The sequence below is a fragment of the Salarias fasciatus genome, chromosome 1, assembly GCF_902148845.1.
Source record: "Salarias fasciatus chromosome 1, fSalaFa1.1, whole genome shotgun sequence".
Lineage (NCBI taxonomy): Eukaryota > Metazoa > Chordata > Actinopteri > Blenniiformes > Blenniidae > Salarias > Salarias fasciatus.
Genome location: NC_043745.1, coordinates 34,784,714 through 34,805,035, shown reverse-complemented (window position 1 = coordinate 34,805,035; position 20,322 = coordinate 34,784,714). Strand labels below are relative to the sequence as shown.

The 20,322-nt window shown below is 40.9% G+C and overlaps 1 protein-coding gene across 1 annotated transcript in view; it reads right to left on the bottom strand.

Annotated features, from left to right (window-relative positions):
- Nucleotides 1–20,322, bottom strand: part of LOC115391399 (protein kinase C-binding protein NELL1) — a 314,577-nt gene that overhangs the window by 78,536 nt on the left and 215,719 nt on the right. The window contains exon 13 of the mRNA XM_030095681.1: nt 19,349–19,474. Within this exon, the coding sequence (XP_029951541.1) occupies nt 19,349–19,474 (126 nt within the window). The remainder of the gene's footprint in view (nt 1–19,348; nt 19,475–20,322) is intronic.

Sequence of the window (20,322 nt, the reverse complement as noted above, 5' to 3'; positions counted from 1 at the left end):
ATGTTTGCTGAAAATAATGTTTGCTGAAAGACTCTAATCCATTTCTTTGACTGTCAGGTGCAATTTGCAGAGCAATAATGAAGCTACTGCAGACAAGGCTGCAAATTCACACATCCTGAGCACACAGATGTGTGCAAGCGATTTTACTATTTAGCGAGCGTGGCTACTGAATGGTTAGAAGATAACTGCATTGGTCTGAAATTAGCCTGGTGCTGCTATTCACCGGACATAAGATTGAAGTCTGAAGCTTCTTGTTTTCACCTGGCTAATGAAAGAGAGTGTTCAGAGAGGAAAGCCACTGTGATTACCACGGTCCCTCCTTGACCATGGAGACACACTGGTCAACATAAACAGCAGTACCAAAGGCATGATACCTTACAGACCATCTACCTGCTGCTGCTGTAGAAAGGAAGACAAAATACTTTCAGCTGCTGCATTTCCAACATAACATTAACAGAGAATGTGGCGTGTGGTTTGTTTAAAATTCACTTTTAAGTGTTCAAAGTTTCCACAAAGGAACAGCACATTTGCAGGATGGAGGCTTCCTTTTTCCATTGAAATATTATTGATGCCGAGGCTCAGGACTCTCAGTAAGACATCACTGTAATAGTGTGCCAGCGCGCACTGCGGAGCATGAATCAGTAATCAGAGGCAGTCAGATTCGATGGGATTCAGGCATCATTCATGCTATTTTTTCGGACGTGTGCTCAGACCCGGTGCATTTTTCACAAAGGAACACCACACTTCGACTGTTTCCCCTGACTGACCCGTTAAATACATTCCTGCAATATTAAAATCAAGGTGATTCATAAATTTTCCACTGACAGTTTTACACATCATGTGCTGACTTGTCTGGGCTCCAGCTCATCTTGAGCGGAATCGCCTTTCAGAAACAGCACAAGATTGATTTGGCTTGGTAAATACAGCGAACGGATACGAAATGCCTTCATGAGCTAATTTCTGGCAGAAAGAGTAAATTCCATTCAGGAGTGTTTTGCCCTCCATCCAAAGGTGAAATCCACGGTTTCCTTTCAGAGCTCAACACTGACCACAAATCTTCTGAAAGAAGAAATGTTTGAAGTGAGAATCAAACCCATTTCAGTTCAGGGGTCACACACAGCCCGGTTTCATCTCTGGCTGAAACAGTAAAGCGATACTACACATTTATAAATAACCATGTTGTTCGCATTTGTTAAAATGCACCGAAACATCAGCATAATTATAAAAGTGCTCGTGTTCATTAGACTTTTTGCAAAACCATGAATAAAACTTATTATACTGGTTGGAAATCCACCTTGGCCACGTTTACAAAAGCTGGTGACTTTGCAGGTCACAAAATTTCTCCATCTCCGTCCTTCCATCCTGCTTATAATTCTCACCCGGAGTCACAGTGACGGTCAGAAAAACACTAAACTAAGAAGAACTGACATCTGAGTTCCTGCAGTCCTACTGGGGGATCTTCATCCATTTTCAGAAAAATATAGAGAAGTAAAATCTTTTCAGTGGTCCAGAGTTGACCTTGAGGTCTCCTTGTTGGAAGTAGACTCGTGATGAGAGTGAATAAACCCAGTGAAAAACCTAATAAACTGTGAGAGCCATCCAAGGTTGGCTTCTTTAGTAAAACTCTATGAACTTAAAAGAAAAATCAAATCAAGATGTTCTTAAACAGTTATATTGACATTAAATAGTTATGGATCGCTGGTGTTTATAAATATACGATGAATGAGGTTTTGAGAAAAAGCTTATCTTCCTGCTGCGCATTTGAAAGTGATTAAGCTTCTGTTAATGCATCTTCAAATGGAATCTAACACAATTTTGGTTAATTATGAACAATGCATTAAAGAGCAGCCTTTGATGATGCAGATTTACGACGCAGCGGCGTTGCTGGAGAATCTTCTCACATCAAATCATGAACTGCTTCTTTAGGAGCCAGTCAGGACCTGACTGCACTCACAAAACGCACACTCCCTCAAACACACTCCTCTTTAATATGCAAGATCCTTGGTGGGAGTCATCACTAATACATTCCCCTTAATTAATGTGTAGTGCTCATGAACCCCTGGAGCAAATAGGAGAAATTATTTAGTTTTTCTCTTCCCAAGGATTTCCTCCGCATGTCGAACTATAAAGTGGAGGTGACTGTTAACAATGCTGCGGGGGTGTGTAAGACTTTATGTAAAGGGATACGAAAAGTAGGCTACATTAATGTACGGTATTGGGGGAAAAAAAAAAGAAAAGAAGTGTTCCACGATTAAATATTCAGAGTGCTAACAGCTTTAAGCTGATGGTGGGGAGAGCAACACAATCAAAACACCACTGGACACAGCTGCTTATTAATGCTGTTTAATGTCCGCTGGCCAGTGTGAAATTATGGAGTTGTATAAACTGACGGCGGCGGCATTGATTAATAGCCTGATGAATAAGCTGAATAAGCAATAAATAAGCAGACGCATGCAGGGCCAAAGCAAAAAAAAAAAAAAACACTGAAGCAATGTCAGAGTGATAGTTTATTTCATATATTTGCATATTTCCTGTAAAATCACATCATAGTGGTGGAGGTGTGTTCACACTGCATGTGATTCTTAGCCGCTACCAACCAGAAGAAACCTGCTCGTCAATCACTGTATTGACCTCCTTCAAACCAATTATCAGGCTTATTTGGCAAGTGTAAATTCAAACCAAGGCATCTAACGCAGTCTGTCATGGTGATTAAAATCACATCCAGTATGAACTTATTAGAAATAAACAGAAAGGAAGAAATAGGGATGTGAAAACTTTAAGAACCTAGTTCAACACAACAAAAGAAAGACACAAGTCTAACCGCATCGTCATTAATCCTGACAGTGTTAAGACGTTATCGGCAATTTGATTATGATATTAATATTTCAGCAGGCGCTACGCATTCATACTCAGGAACATCTTGCCAATATCCTAACTCTGTGTTAACTATACCCCATGTGGTGCCAACTGCATTGAAATTAACACATGCCAGGGATGCAGGTCGCAGAGACTTGTCAGAAAGCAGCATGGGTATAACTCAAGAGATTTCACACTCCTCTCTGTACACGTTTTGATCATCTGGATTAATTTCAGACTCTGCCAGTGTTCCCATTCGCTTTGTGGAAGCTCATCATTGACCAGGTAAACATCTGCAAAACGCAAAAATGGACCTTGAATGGTCTCTTCAGCACTGGAGGAGTCGCAGGGTAATATAGAAAAGAATGAGTTGTGAATGAGTACAGAAAGCTGAGGATATATTTCAATGTGAAAATTCAAAATCACATTGGTGCAATAGTATTTGTGTGACAAAAAAAATGTATTGGTGTAGTGGACTTGTCTTTCTTTCGTTGACAGGGAAATCATTGATAGGGATATTATCTTGTTCGTGTAATGATTTGTTACAGTGTACTTTTATAAAGATTTGTATCAGACTTTCAGAATTATGGTGTTAATTCTAATAAACACAATGTGTTGTGTTTCTTTTGTTGTGATTTTAAAATGACAGATAAATACAAGGGACAAAATTTTTCCCTGAAATAATCAATGCACCAAAAATATTGACCACAATATAATACAAATTTGGACAAAAGGAAGAAGAGTGAGTAGGAATCACATTATTATATATTACCTTGTTTAAGTTTGGAAAAATATTTGCTCCCATTTGCTCAATGAACAATGGTAAAAAGCAGCTCCATCAAATGATTAAAGGCTGAAGATTGAACCAGTCAGTGTTGAAAGAACCTGAGGGTTCCTGTGGGAACGTTCCATCATTACATTAAATGCATTCAACTGGACACAGGGGCAAAACCATGTCGTATTGAGGATAAATACTAACACCAATCAGTGTTTGTTTTAATCTACTTGAAGGTTATGTGATTTTATGTTCAGAAGAACTTTTTTTCTTCCCAAAGATTTCAGTTATTTGAATGATCTGAATTTTAGCTGATTTTGTCATAAGGACTTGGTGAAGGACTGATATCTGGTGTAAATTTATCAGCAACTTTCAATAAAGGCAACACAGACGAGCCAGTAGACAAACTATGCCTTGAAGCAGTTTTAAGTTTTCTTCAAAAACAAAATGTGACAGCTGTCTCTGTGTAGCTGACAAATATTAAAACTCCCACAGTGTAATTAAAGGATGGCTTTACTGTCAATAAGGAGACAAACATGTTAAACCTAAGAGGCGGATTTCTTCCCTCAGTAATACAATTACCTGTTCTGATAATAAATCATCACTGCAAAGTTATTACATGGCCAGTAGTTACCTCGGTGATTATCCGGGAGATAACACCAAGCTGCCCGCTTCTGTCGGATTTGGTCTGATTAGTGACAAGATGATTATGAATAGATGAGGTGTCAGGCCCGGACAAGCTGAAATGACCCCCCCATAGCGCTCGGCTAATGATGCATAATGACTGATCATCAGATCCACAGACAGCGGCGTGAGGCTCACTGTGCCTCCTGGACTGTCAACACTGGAAAACACCGTGAAGAGCGATCACACAGCTTTCTTCACCGTTCCAACATGAGACAATTCCTCCCAATTAGAGCAAATCGAAGGAAAAGCCGTATCTGACTTCACTTCCTAGATTGTTAATCACTTTTCCCTCTGGTTTGAGGAGGTTGACAGAAATTAAATTGAAATTGTAGATATTTAAAGGCCGTATTTAACTTATGACAATAATGAAAACAACACAGACGTGTATCCATTCAAAGCTGCCATTTGCACACACTGCAAGGACGTTAGACCTGCTGCATGACCTACAAATTCCTATGGGAACACGTCTTAGTGAGCTCAGATGGTCTATAAATGTCTCCCATTACACAAGACTTCAAGTTAAAATGCATCGTTTTTGTTTTAGAATTTATGTTTCATAAAACTTTCATGTTTACATGACAACATTTTGAAAACAATGTCTGTTTACACGGCAGATATACGGTATATTCACAAGTTGTTTTTGTAATGAAGGCTCACACACATGCAAACAGAATAAATGCTAAAAAAAAACCCCAAAACAACCTAACCCAAGGCCTTAACTGAGAGCACTGCCCACATAGAGATAAAAAAACAACAACTTTTCATTCACAATCAACTTTCTGTGTCTGTGACACCACACCAAGAAACGTGTCTGTCCACATGAAGCCATCCAACAACCCTCAGTATTCATACCAGGCCTGTAGTTATTCTCCAAACAGCAGAAACGGACCAAACGCACTGCGGCTGGTATTTGATCATGTGGCGTACGCGTTTCGCAAAACAAAATCAGAAGCTTCTGCGGCACGAGCACAAGCCTGCCATCCTCCATTGTGGTGTTGCTGGTTAGCAGGGTTAGCATGTGGGTCGAGGAAGAGGTGAGGCTGTGACAGCGTTTCAGCGTTATTCCAGAGTGATTCATCCTACCTGGGAACCAGCTGGAAAAATGTGTGCTTTTGCTCTTCGAAAGCGACAAATTTCTATAGACAGAATCCATTAAAAACCTCACACGCCTGAACCTGTGTCTGTGCGGACCGGGCCTAAAAGGCTAAATATGCTTGACGCTAAATATGCAAAGGAAGTCATCTGTTGGTGCCTTTTTCCTCTGCAGGTGAAGTGGAGGTGAAGCCTGCAAGTGATGCTTCGGGCCAAATGCAAATTTTCCACTGGAGCTGTAACCTGATTCAATCTGCGGAAAACAAGCGATTCTGTCCCGAAGTCACTCGGTTTTCAACGGTTGTGTCCAGCGACGTGTTCCCATCCGCTCTGTTAACAGTCACATATCTGCTTTGAACGTCATGGACAATGACTATTACCGTTTGTCTTTCCTAATTACCTCCGCCAAGGAGCTTATGTAATCACGTCGGTTTGTTGGTTGGTTGGTTGGTTTTCAAGTTGCCAACGGATTGCAAAGAAACTTGATGGAAAGGTGGGTCTTGGGCTAACTTAGAAGCCATTAAATTTTGGTGATGATCCGGATCACTGTCTGGATCCAGGAATGTTTTAAATGATTCTTCATCATTGAGAGATAGGGCGGTCTTTGACATAGTTGGGCATAACGCCACAATAAATGACAAGGCGGCTTAGCAAAAAATTACAGTGTAAGTTCTTCAGTGACTCTAAGAGATATCAGCTGCTGATCCAGATCACGGAAGTATTCCGGATACCAGGATCCAGAACAGACAAAAACAGGGGGATTCCGGAGTGTCAGTCACTGTGAGGCAACACACTGAGATATGAACATGCAACAAACAGCGTTCTCCCATACATTGTTTGTGTTAGGGAGAAATAAAATGTTTTTTGTTGTATGTGGAGTTCTTATTGTTGTTGGTGACTGATTCGAGCTGTGGCGGAGGTCTGCGCTCTCTGAGTGCCAAATTCTAGTTGTGAATATAACAACGGTACTGCTCGACTCGCTCTGACGCAGTGGAAAATCACCTGCTCTGAAGCATCCTGGATATCTCATTGACTGCACACAAAATATTTTTTTCATCATCTGTGTCAAAGGAGATAACTGCTACTTAAAAACAAAATCAAAAACAATTGGAGATTGGAATTATGAAGAAAAAGCAACTAAATTCCCTCTATTCACAATTCACCAAAGCCATTACTGGGACCTATTATTAGAGACAGCGGGGATTTCGCTCTTTCTTTGGAAAAAGCCTCAACCCACACAAAACACTGCGAGATGACTGGGAGGTTTGCTGCTCGTCAGAAAGAGAGACCCTGCTATCATTCACAAAAACTGATTCAGAATCAGTCTGGCTTAAAATGAGGAGACCAGACCCAAACAAACCAGATGAAGAAAACAATCTTCTAAAGCCTTCACCGTGAAATATAGAGCACGAACCTCTGGCTGTGCAATATCTGATGAACATCTGATAATGTTGTTGAGTATGTTAGTAACGGCGTGATTTGTGACTTCAATAGCTGCTGTTGACGTTTATGTGCTTTTGGGTTTAATCTAACAAATAACTGTGCTCCCATTCTTCACACCAGCTACGAATGGACCATATGTCTATTCATCTTTTTTTTCCTTCTTTTTAAGCAGTTCGTTGACTTTGTTTCACAGGAAAATCAAGAAAACATTGATTTCTCAACAAATTTCACACAACACAACACTGTGACCTGAGCTGGGACGTCGGTGATTCTGCCTTGAAAGTTGGCAAATTAGCCTCAAAGTCATGTTGTCAGGGTGAGTTTGTGAAAACATGTATAATGCAACAGCTATAGGAGACGTTTTTTTGATATTTCACTCCATTCTGCAGCAGACGGTATCACTGAAATTGGCTTTATGTTAAAATTATACTCATTTTCTGTAGTAACTGTTCTCTGTAATCATACTCTGTACATTTGTCTCCATCCCAATACGTCCCTCCAATACTTTCTAATCCTTGATAAATGTTTCACACAGCCAGTGCTGTGCATTTTTAAGGTTTAAAAACTCTAAACATGCAGCACTCATCCACTCTACTAGCTATACAGTATTCTCCATTTCAATGCAAATTCGTAGCACTAGTATAAAAGTCTGAGCATTGTTGTATATTTTGGGTTACTTTATGGAAATCCCAGAGTATCAGAACATTATCCCGGGTCCTTATACTGTTGTCAAATGGCAAACTGGGTCACTTTGGCTCCAACAGTATGCCAGAGTTAAAATGATAGATAGTGCTCTCAAGACATCTTTTATTCCATTCAAGGCCTATTTAAACTTCACTTTTAAGATTCATTTCACTTCATGTGACTACCCATATTTTACTCCTAACCATAAGTGTATTCAAGGATCTAAAATCAACACCTCGTGATTCACTTTAACTTTGCATAATAAATTTCTGAAACATGTCCTCGTCTCTGAGGCTCCTTTCCTTGCCTTGTTCGATAATGTCAAGTCCAACACTTCAGTAATGTGGAATTTAACGACCTGTGGCAGGCACATAAAAAAAAAAAGAACAGAGCAGAGCAGAAATTTCAGGGATCTTTTTGGCTTTTCCTCCCTCTCTTTGGGGGGTGTTTGAGGTGGGGGCGACGCTGAGTCGTCATGCTCACTTTGTGCCTCAGCCTTGTCGCTCACCTTGATGTGATGTGAACTCAGCAGAGATCTGTCCTGAGCCGGGGAGGGGGGGGGGCGGATATCGACTGCCCGTCATAGCATTTAGCCTGAAGGACACGGATTTCCATGAAATTAGTTGGGGGGAGAGTGTTTGATTTCCCTGTAGTGATGTATCTGGGGTTCCAAAGGTAGTTTTCCTCTGACCTGCTGATCAATGAATCCCAGCTTTTACACCTGCTTCTCTCCGCTCCTGCATGCGAGTCGAAGTGTTTTAGAATCAAGATTTCATCAGGACACAGCAGGATTTGAACGGCTCCATGAATAGTACAGAATCAGCATGCTGATCTATCTGAGTGACCTTTTAGGACTGCTTGTTCAGGAGTCTAAGTAACATGTGATCGTATGTGTCCATTCTGCTCTTATCACCACTTTAACATTTGAAATTCCAAAAGTGACAAGACAAAAAAAAAAAAAAACATATCTATGGTTAACGTGAATGCTGGATGCTCTTGCTGCTGTTTGGGGTTCGAACTCAGTTCTCCTACACTGAGGGTCAAGACTTGTGCCACAATAATGGAAAGCCACGCAACAGTTCTGTGACAGGATGTGTCTGTTTTGGATCGATTCTCATGCTTTAAAGAAATAATGTTTGCATCTGCAGATGTGTTTTCTCATCAAACTTCAAAGTTATTAACTCCATGTAGGTCCTATTTTGTGTTGGATGGAATAACTACTCCTCCCACATGCTGAGATAACGATAGTGTGTTTTGATGTCTTTTTAATGACTATAGCTGGAAATAATAGTCTTCGAATTGATTTTGTTACTGCAAAAACTGAGAGAAACTCTCAGGCTTTAGTGCAGAGCATCAGTATTGTGCCTGTGATATCCACAGTGGTTTGACAAGTATACCGTAGGACCATAATATACATCTAAGGGGAAAAGTCTCTTCAATGGAGCATTATCACACAAAATTGGATATTTTTTTCCCCCTCCATTATGAAAATATCAGTCACACATTTCAACATTGTAAATAAACATGTATGCTGATTAAAAGAGAGAAGGAGGCCGACGGAGAGCCGCTACAGCAGAGCTGTGAAAGCACCGCCTGTACCACTGTAGCAAGTAATTGCTAACATAAAGCACTGAAGACCCGAAAAGCAGTAATGGCTCTCATTATATTGCAAATACGTTCTTTTACATTATAATGTACCCCCACTTTTTTTTTTTTTTTTTTTTTCCTTGGCGTAAGTGTTTGGTTAGTGTTGTGGAATTCATTTAATCCCCACTGTAAGACACGGCTCAAGGCAATAAAAATGCTACGGCAGCGATCCGTATTAATGAAAGCATGTTCTAATAATGTACTCTGTCAGTAAACACCCAGGCAGTGAACAGCCACCCAGATTTATTATTCTGTACGGCTCCCTTTGTGTTCGGCTGAAAGGAGCAGGCGAGCAATGCATCAAAGAAGGAGAGAGACAAACCTGATGGGGAAGCAGAGGAACAGTGGATGACTGTACAGTCTGGCTGCATCAAACTAAATATAAACACCAGCCTCCCAGATGCTCTCACACATGCATGGAGGTGAGTCGAGCCTTCTCAGTGTGATTTTGATGGGATTATAAGACGACTGGGGCCGAGCCAGCTTAACATGACCTCGGCTTCGACCAGGTAATGTAGACGGCGCGGCTCGCCAAGGTTTTAACGATCGTCACACCTGAGCTCCACGAGTCATTACATGTATAATTGGAATTGGATTTGATTACATTTTCATTAAATATGTAATGCATCTTGCAGGGGAGCAGCTCCTGCTCAAGCTGGAATTTAGAAGGAAACATGCAGCGAGTGATCCGTGAAATTGATGGTGATTTTTTTGGGTCAACTAGTGCCGCAGCATGTGCGTATTTACCGTGAACAACAGGCTAATTGCAATTTCAAAAAGTGAAGGATTTATTAAGACATTGCACAAACAGAATAAAAGAAAGACTTAAGTATCAGGAGCTCAAAGGAAACAGCACGCAACTTGATTGTAACCTGAATGAAGGATTAATCAAGTGGACAAACTTAAATGACTTAAATGAGTTCAAATCAATCAATGCAGTTACAATGTGCAGCGCTTGGACTTTATAGACGACTGATGAGGGATTAATGTGGGATTAAACAAGCTTTGGTGGGTTGAATAGACTTGACAACAGTTTGAGTTGCATTTGTTTTGGTGTAAAAGGCCAGCCCACATCACCTGAATGTCAATGCTGATGCAGTCTGAGAACCAATGATGACGAATAACTGTTACAATAGACCAGACAACCAAGGCCATTCGTCTTCTATCCTGCTTCACCAGTACATCACAAGGAAAACACAATCAGACTCACTCAGTCTGGAGTCGCCAGTTGACATTTTAAAGGTAAATGTACTTTAAAAAGGCTAAATTGATGAAAACACACCATTAAAAGAGAAAACTGTGGCCCACAATCTAATGCATGCGATCACTGTCTATTTATATATTAATGTTTTTTGCTATACAGTTGTTTGAAAATAGACACATTTTTCAAGAAATTTGTTGTCATGATTCTAATATTAACCTTTGGCAGACATGATTTTTGACTTTTAATATAAATGGTACTGAGGATTAAATATTTCTGGTACTTACAATGTTCACTTTTTAGCAAAATTATTTCTTAATTATTTCAACTTCTTTTATCCAGTGAAGTTTCGGTGAAAACCATCACAGGCAAAATCTAAAGAAATGCTGCAGTTGTGGAGCAATTCCATCTCAGGGAGAGACATTAAAGTACCTGAAGAAGGCCTGAAACGAAGGCCAAGAGCTCACAAAAGCAGCGCTCGTGTGTCGTGTGTGTGTCTGTGTGTGCGTGTGTGTATGTGCCCTTCAGACTCTTTTTCTTTCTTGTTTTGTGCACTAAAGCTGCGGCCCCTCACTCCGTTTCCTATGAGAACATGGCGTCCGCTGTCAGCGCCGCAGTGTCTCGTTAACACGGAGCAGATCCAGCAGCTGCTCGCCCTGTGAGCGACTTCAGTGACGCCGCTGCCGCAGAGACGCAGCTGGAGCGCCGTCGAATCGCAGTGCGGAGGAAACGTCCTCTTCCAAAAGAGTCAAACAGGAAACTGTTCGCTTAGTTTGGAGGCATCCAATAGAGTTTCAACTAGGAAGGGGTCTTAAAGCTAGGGTTGGCGATCTGAATGAGATAAATTTTTTGAAATACTGGTTAAAATGACCTTTATGACCCGATGGGAAGCAATTCATAGCGTGTTCTTAAAGTAGTTTGGAAAATATCCGCTATCTGCAGCAGGAGTAAAACGGGAAAAACAGCAACCAATAGTCTTGCCGGGACACCTTTTTTTTAAACCAATCAAATCCCTTCGCCGTTCAACCTGCCCCCTGCGCGTACATGTCAATGACGTGCACTGACCCTGGTTCAGTGTGCGTAGAAGGACGGAGAAGAATGTTTTGGGGGTTTACTCACCGTTGAGTGCACCATAACTCGGCGTAGTGCAAATAAAGAAAAACGAAGAAACGAAGCGCTGAGGACAGGTTACGCCAGGAGCGCACTGGACGCGGAAGCGCCGCGCGCGTCTCCGCTCCCAACGGGAGCTCCTCCAATGGGGTGGGAGCTGGGCGGAGCTAGCTAGGCGGAGCCTTGGGGAGATGCTACATTCGTGCTACAAGTTAGTTTTCCAAGATCGCCAACCCTAGCTTTAATGTTAAAGATTTGGGGATTTGACTTGAAAACATCATGTAAACTTGCCCTGAGTTTCCCCGTGCAGATGGTTCAGGATGACCTTTAACGACTCCCTACAAAGATTCAAGTTTAGGTGAGAGGTGTCAAACTCACTTTAGTTCAGAGGTCACATGCAGCCCGATTTACATTCGAGCAAGTTTTTTTTTTTTTTTTCCCCCCACTGTTGCCTTCAGATGCACTTCCAGCTTAAACATATAAAACTAAAACTTCCACAAATTGCTGTGTTCTTTTCTGTTTGGTCCAAACCAGCAGATGATCTGAAATCCTCTCAGCAGCTGTGTTTCCCTTCAGGTTAATGTTTTGAAAAGCCTCTCATATCTAAAGATTGTACTTAATGCAGTCATCAGCAGACATGTTTTTACAAATTTACCCTGGCATTATGCTAATGCTACTTTACCTGCAGAAAGAGGGATACCTTTATATCCGCTCCTCTTCATAAAAACAGTAATAACCACCAGTGAATAAACAAGCAGCAGCAGTTATGTTAATTGGGAGGGAAAAAAACACTGTCAGTAAAAAAAAAAAAAAGAAAAAAACAAAATGAGAAGACAGAGGAACCCGAGATGAAGGTGCAAGAATAAAAACTGTTTTGATTAAATATAATTTAATATGCTTGATCAAAACTAAAGATTAACTGAAACTGATGACTGAGTTCTGCAAAAAAGACCAAAAAGAACAAAAATAAAAATAAAACGTTGTTGTGATTTTCCATTGCAAAGACTTATTGTCTCCCTTGAGCCCTAAACACAGGAAAGATGGATAAAATGTTTTGTTTTTCATGTGGTGATGCTTCAAATTATGTTTCATCACCTGTTATTGTCAATTTGTCTCCTCATATCTGAAATTCAAACAACCTCATTCCACCTTATTTAGTTTTTTTATCACTCCACTGTTGTGTCCTTATGGATGATTGACTTTGATTTTTTTTTTTCCTCTAGTACTGGGGGTTTACAACAGAGCAGAGTTTCTCTTTCTTTTAAATAATAGCAGAGAGCTGAATCTCCTTCATCTTAATGCAATATGCACAACAAGCTGCAACATACAGCGATACAGTATTCACCACGCCCCTTAGTGAGAGTCCAGGTTTAAAAATATACTTCTAATTATATTTGTTTCAGTTTCTTGCCTTAAAACTACAGATCCTCCAAACTAGTGCGATCAAATGCCACCAGCATGCTGACTGATATTAAAGCTCAGAAAAACTGAGTGCTGAGAAGAAGACTTTGTAGGGGTCCAGCATTTATTTTTTCCAAGCGCCCAGGGTGGTTAATCAAGCCTGAGGAAAGACCAAAGCAAAAAAATAAAAAAATAAAAAATATCGTCCTGAACGCAGGCACTGACTGACAGCTGGGCGGTGGTGTAAGCACACCCCGGTGCAAAATAAGCAGACGGTAATTGAACCTAACCTGAACAGCAGGATATAAGCGTTCACTTAAAATGCAAAACTTAAACACTGAAGATTTACTATATTAAAAACACACGACTCACAGCTGGAACTTGGTGTAATAAAGGTTATTGCACTGTTCATTACTGAGATTTAAATCTTTCATCTTATACAGTACACAAAACTTCTTGTCTTACTTCTGACGGCCATGTCAGTTTTTAAATTGAGGATCGCAGTGTAATACTGATTTATGGAGACATTTAATTTGACTTTTTTACTGTAAAGTGAAGTCATTGCACCTAATTGTGGAAAAAAATACCTTTTTTGTTTTGTGATGAAACACCCACACTTATCATTCTTGGGCAATGTCCATTGAAGATGTTGTCATGAATTGACCTCCAGCCTTTGACCTTCTCAATTGTTTCCCTAATTCCAAGTGTGACACATCTGTAAGCTTGTCTCCTCAACCAGAAAAGTGTCCAAATGTATTGCAGAAGGCGGCTAGAGAGACTCTGATTCCGTCTTTCATTTTTCTGATGAAAAGTTTTACATAAACACAGAAACAAAGGTTTTCATTAGAAAAACAGCCAATCCGTAAGTGACCCTACATGAAACCTAGAGTGTTTTCAGTATTTCTACCATTTCTGTGTAAACAAATATTGGTTTCAAAACGTTGCCGTGTAAAATCGAAATGCAATAACTGCATTTTCACTTGAAGCACTGACTTGTAAACCAGGCTTTGGTTATGAGTTTCCATTCATGGTGGTTCGGACAGACGCTTTTTAAACTGTCCCTTAACAGACAGTTCTTAAAAAAGGCTCCATCATGAAGAACCGCTGGTATCATGATATATATCAGCACAACATTTTGTATTCATTACTGCAGTTTCTGTGCGTTTACATGGAACTTTTTATTCCTCCATAAATCCAAATAGAACCTAATTCCGCTCTAAAATGACCATGTAAACACCTGAAATCTTTATTCAGAATTAAGTTTAAATTCAAATAGACCGGCAGGTTTATTCTCCTATGGAAACGGAATTATATGCTAATTAGGTGCGACTTCATTCTGGTCGTTCTGCTCCGTCGTGATGATGCAATATTCCAAGATGGCAGCCTGCAGTCCGCGGTCCGACTCGTACGGAGACGATTTATTTAACGGTAGTTTCAGAAGAATTGGATATAATGAAACGAGTGGATGGACAGGCGCTTAACAACGCGGACATTTTCAAAGCTGTAGCGTCAAAGTTATTCGAGAAACAAAGAAGAGAAAAAAATCTGTTTACTTCCGGGAGACATCAGTATGTCACAGCTGCCCCCTGTCCAATCAGAACGCTTCACAAACCCCGGCGTGAGACAGGATTTAGTTCTTCGCTTTTCCCATGTAAACACAAAGCTCATAATTCTGAATTACTTAACTTATAATAAACCAATTCCAAATTAAAAACGCCATATAACCACACTCAGTATGTTTGTGGTTTTCCCCTGCAGTCTGTGCTTCCTTTGCTTTGTCCTTGTTTCCTGTTCTGTATCTTGCTGCCAGAACTTCTGGTTATTTAACATCTGCAGTTTCTGTTCCCATCTCTGTACAATATGTTGATTATTCTGTTGTTCAGTTTATCCACTGTTCTCAGTTTTTTTTTTTTTTTTTTTTTTTTTGTTTCTTTATTACCCTGAAGTAACTGAAGCAGATGTTTTCCAATTTGGAGTAATTTTCTGCAAGATTTTTCCTTTTTTAAAATTGAGTGTTTTCTTCATCTTCTTCTTCTTTGTACATTTCAGAATTGTTGGGTTTTTTCTTTCTAATGAATGTGAATATAATTTGCTGTGAGTTATCTCTGTTGGACTTTTCAATATATGAATGAAGATGAACTGCACAGAATTATTTGAAAGTGTTCACGCTCATTCTATCTCAGTATTGAAGCAGTCTGACTGTAATTCATTGCTATTTCATTTTAGGGGTTTCTTCACTCGAGTGTCGCTCATTAAAAGCATTTTCACCTTCGATTCGCCTTGATCGACATGGGGAATTAGCATCCCATGCAAAACAGGGATAAATCAGTGGAAAAGGTGAAATTACCTGTAACTGTTTGACATTTGGGTGAGACTGCAGAGAGGTGTGCTCACTTCTGTGTAAAACGTCACACTTTCCGCCTCCTCTCCTCTTCCCACTGTTTGTCCCTTGTTTCCCCAGAGCCGCCCGCCTGGCTCCGGAGAGGTGAAATCAAGTGGAACGACAATTACCACAACCTCCTATTGTTTACAGGGCGCTGCCTTCACGAAGGACAGGCCACTCCACCGGGCGCGATGAGGAGAGACGGAGAGAACAGGCCGGGCTGAGAGCGTCCGGGGGTTGGGGGGGGGGGGGGGGGGGTCGAGTGAAAAGCACTACAGCGATCCGAGCGGGCTGCTGCCGTGATTGTAACGCTGAGAGCACACAACAGAGCTGTGAGCTAAGTTGGTGGGTGGATGAAGTTAAGAGGTACACAATGTCCACAGAGAGACAGATACAGTACACGAACACACACTCGCCGGGAGCGGAAAGACAGGAACAAACACATTACTGCCAACAGCGACGGGAGAACACATTTTTCCCAGCTTCCTCTGTGTTTCATCCCAGATCGTTGTGATTAAGCTTTATATAGATCACGTCAATCTGCACTGTAGCCATACCGTTCTTATTAGAGAACAAGAAAACATTCCGCATTGTCCATTATCTAAGATTCATTCCATTGGTATCGGACGACAATCCTCACAAATAATGTGCTTTTAAAGGACCTATATCATGCAAAATCCACTTTTTTAAGGTTTTAAGCATACCACAAAGTTGATTTCCCTTTAAAACCACCCCCAAAAGGTTATTAGCCTTCATCCACGCATGTCTGAGCAATCTCTTTCAGTCTGCTGCTCTCTACAGCAGCCCCTCCCTTCAGGTAGAAAACAGCTCGTTTGAAACTCTTCAAACCTAAGTACGTCACAAACGTTGAACTCCTCCCCACCACTCTTCTCCTCATAAACTTTAACCATCGTCTGAAAGCAACAATCAAGCAAGAGCAAGAGTCTGAAGGGTCTGCGCTTGGTGAGTTTCTAACAGGAAAAGATGTTTTCGCGTGCCTTTGCGTGTAGAGAAGCTAGAGCTAAAGAGCTAAAGCTAACCCTGAGAGAAGCTAACGCATGACGTATTTGTTTTGAAGCTCCGATTGGTTGAAGTACGCTGTCAGTCAAAGTCCACAGGGGGAGAGGCGGGATTTTCAGTGAAACAGAGCGTTTTCTCTTCCGGGTTTCAGAATTAGCCCCCGACAATCTTTTAATTTAACACAAAATGACTTTTACTTAGTGCCAAAAATAAACTATTACCATGTTAATGCCTATAATAGGGTTTGGACGAGCTAAAAAAAGCATGATACAGGCCCTTTAAACAACAACGTTCTCACAACAGTGCCTTTAAGGTTACAAAAACTGGATTTTATCGACTGAAGAGGTTTGAGATGAACGAAAACCAGTTCTCTGTCAGTATTTCCGTGTGTCCTCTTTAATTCAGTGCCAATAATACATTAAAAAAAACCCTACATGATCCAGACAATAAGGGATAATAACATGGACTTCAGCACAAGCAGCCAATTACAACAGCTAATGTGCGATCGGGTTAGTCTTGTGAAATATGAGCAGTCGCCTCCCTGCGCTGTGAACACTAACTCTGTTTTACACTCACGCAGAGGATCGGACACCCTCGAGGAAATGCTCATGGAGAAGCAGGAAGAGGGGAAGGGAGACAGCGAGAGGATTTATCTCTCCCAGCAGATGTAGAGAGTGTTCCTTGGGCTCCCAGTCAGCAGCCAGGACAGTTTACAAGCTGCAAAATGGATTGATTGTCTATGGATCCTTGTCCCTGCGTGGCTGCCAACTGTGAGCTAATTAAAGAACACTTCTCTGGAGAAACACCGAGCAGAAACCAAGCACATTCTATTTACTCTCGAGAAAACATGCTGCTTTAAAGCCCCTCGGAGGGAAAACCATTTTACAGCAGTCACTGCACTCTATATTAAAAAATTGCATGAGATCCTCGGTCAGACTTGGGCAGAGCGGTTTTATTGTGTTGTTTGAAGTCGGACATCTTTGGCTTGCGCTTTTCTAACATCCGTTGTAGAGAAAAGGCTGGAAGCTGCAGCCTGCCGATGTCTTCGGTCAGAATATTTATGGAACACCAGGCTTTAAAAAATGAATGGCTGCAATCACCAGTTGTGGTTCGATCGCATGCTGATTCTCCTGAACTTTCAAAAGACACGTGCAGGGGCATTCTCGAATTTGCATTCATTTCTCTCCAGGCATTGATTTCAGATAATAGTGAAATAAAATAGAGACACAGCAGAGCCACAGAGCCATGAGGCTACTGGCTGAATGAATTTTCCAACATTTTGAAGAATAACTGGGGAAAGTCTCTGATGGATATTATTAAAAAGTCAAATTAATAGAAAGAAATCAGACAATATTCTCTGAATTCACCCATTTATCTATCAATCTTCCATACACACACATAAAAGAGAAGTGGTTTCCAAGGGGTTTTCTTTGTGGCCTTTAGGGAAGGCTGGGGATTATCGTTTCTCTCTCTCGTTGGCTGAACATTGCAGTGAGGCCAACTCGCTTGCAGTAACTGCAACCAAATTGCAAAAGCCTTCAAACTACAAGCTCGAGGAAGTTTCCCCAGTCTATTAAGGTTCTGATCGCATAATTAGTTTCGTTAAATGTGTGATCTAACACAAGTTATGTGTGACAGAGCTGTGAATTGAAGATGACAAGACTTTATTTAAATTGATTTATGCATGTAAGGACATGTACATTTATATATGTCAGTTCAAACAAATCATCGTGCATGCAGCATTTTAAATTATCATTATAATGAGACAAATGCTCTCTGGGGTGAAAGTCACTCCAGAGTATTTACTTGACTTCTGACTTTGCTCTTTTCACTGATGCCAAAGGGCACCTTGGGCATATTTCATTAGGTGCTGTCTGATTATAAAACCTGGATGTCGTCGACGCGCTGTGAATGAAAACAGGCTGTGATCTCTTTTCTTTGTCTTAGAGTCTCAACACTTCTGAATCATAGTAAAGATGTCAAACTAAGTATCTCACTAAGACTCCATTGATCAGATTGGTTCGGTGAGCCAGCGTGATAATGTGACAACATATAAAGGCAACGCAAAATACAAGGCTTTGATGAGTGTTAACAGAGGATTAAACAGTTGTGTCATAGTACTCGTGACATTGTGACATTTGTGTTTGGAAGGGAATCCAAAAAAAAAAGAGCGAGATGGAAGGTGGTCCTGCAGTGACGCAGGACCACGGATTTAGAGCCAAAACCAAAGATATCGCCATGATTCTCTCATAATCGTTATGTTTTGTCTTGGACAGCCAAAAATCTCAGAGTCTGTGCAGGCCTTTGGTCTCTGCCTTAAAGTCTTGGTCTTTTCTTGAGATATTCTGGTCTAGACTGAAGACCAGACTGAAATGATTAGAACATCGCTTCTTTTCCATCATTTATGTTCTTTTAGGCTTAAATTAAGCTGTGAATGATAGGAGTCTGTTCGATCTAGCTGTTGATAAAGAAAAATATGTTTTGGACACATCTGCCGGTAATCATTGATGGAAACACAGTTACTCATATATAGACATATAAATCAAAGGGAAATGTAAAGTCACTAAAACTGCCTTTTTCCATCATCGCTTGCTGAGACATTTTATTCTAAGTCAAGCAGGAAAGCAGCGGATAATGCCGAGTGAAAAGAGAATTTGTAAATGCTCCCTATCGTCTGGTTTCTCTCAGTCTCAGTGCTAAAATTCTGGGCTCACGATGCAACATTACAATCTAAGCCAAGGAGGTTTGGACTGCTGGTATTTTAAAAAAGCCTCACAGAACAACACTGTAATCAGCGGAAGAAAAGGGGTCATAACCATCTATAAACACAGTCATTACAGGTCAAGAGACATTTTCCAGCTCACTAGCCTTTGGGAAACTGCCGCAAAGCTCCAGCGCATCCCACATTACACCTAATTCCTTCTCACATTACAGCTAATTCCCTCTCGCTCACAATGCAACAGACCCACAGATTACAAAAAGACTTTCCAGTTTTCCTGGCAAGTCTTTTGAGCGAATCACAAACATGTTTGCATGCGTGCAGACTTACCGGTGCAGGAGTATTCGTCCACTCTAATGAAGCCTGGCAGACAGTCGCAGCGATGGCTGCCGGGCAGGTTGACACACACGGTGTTGGACTGGCAGTAATGCATCTGCGTCGCGCACTCGTCAATGTCTACAAAGAACAAAAAGCAGAGACGGAGGATTAATAACTCCTGGATACTCCTCTCAGGACAAGGTGACTCGTCAGGAGACTGGTGATCCAGGTGGTTGGAGTTCAGTCCATTGAACTGCTTCATCAGTGCTGCTTTAATTGCTTTACAAAAGGCAGAGTCTGGGCTTTAACTCAAACAGTCCGGGTTTCAGACAATGCTTTCCCTTGATCAGTTTCACAAACAATTGTTTCTTTCTCTCTCGCTTTTTTCTCTCCTTCTTAAAGAGGTTTATTCAAGTTAAGTAGATAAAGTAGGCAACAGCATGTTGGTTAATTAGAGCGGCAGAAAATAGAGCCTGGGAAGTTAAGAGAAGAAAAGAAACTGGAAGATAGGACTTTAATGACACGAAGGAAGAGGAGGCGGACAGGTTGTGAACAAAATCAGAACAGAAGGGAAGCAAATGAAAGAGAGCTGCTGAGAGGACGAGGCAGGGAAGGGAGGAAGGGGAAGGGAAAGAAAGGGAAGCAAATGAGAGAACAGGAATGGCAAAGAAAGCAAAGAGCGAGAGAGGAAAAAGAAGGAAAAGGAAGACAGAAAAGAGCAGGAGATGAAAGGAAGCAAAGAAAAGAAAGGAAAGGGAAGAACAGGAAATGAAAGAAAAGAGCAGAAAAAGAATGAAAGGAGGGGAGGTGGAAAGAACTGGGAAGGAAATGATAAAGTGAAAGAAAGGAAGTGGAAAGGAATGAACAAAAAAGATAGGAAGAAAGAAAATGGCAGAACAGGAAGTAAAAGGAATGAACAGACAAAACAGGAAAGAGAACAAGAGAAAAGTATGAGAAATGAAAGAAAGAGCAGGAGAGGAGAAGGA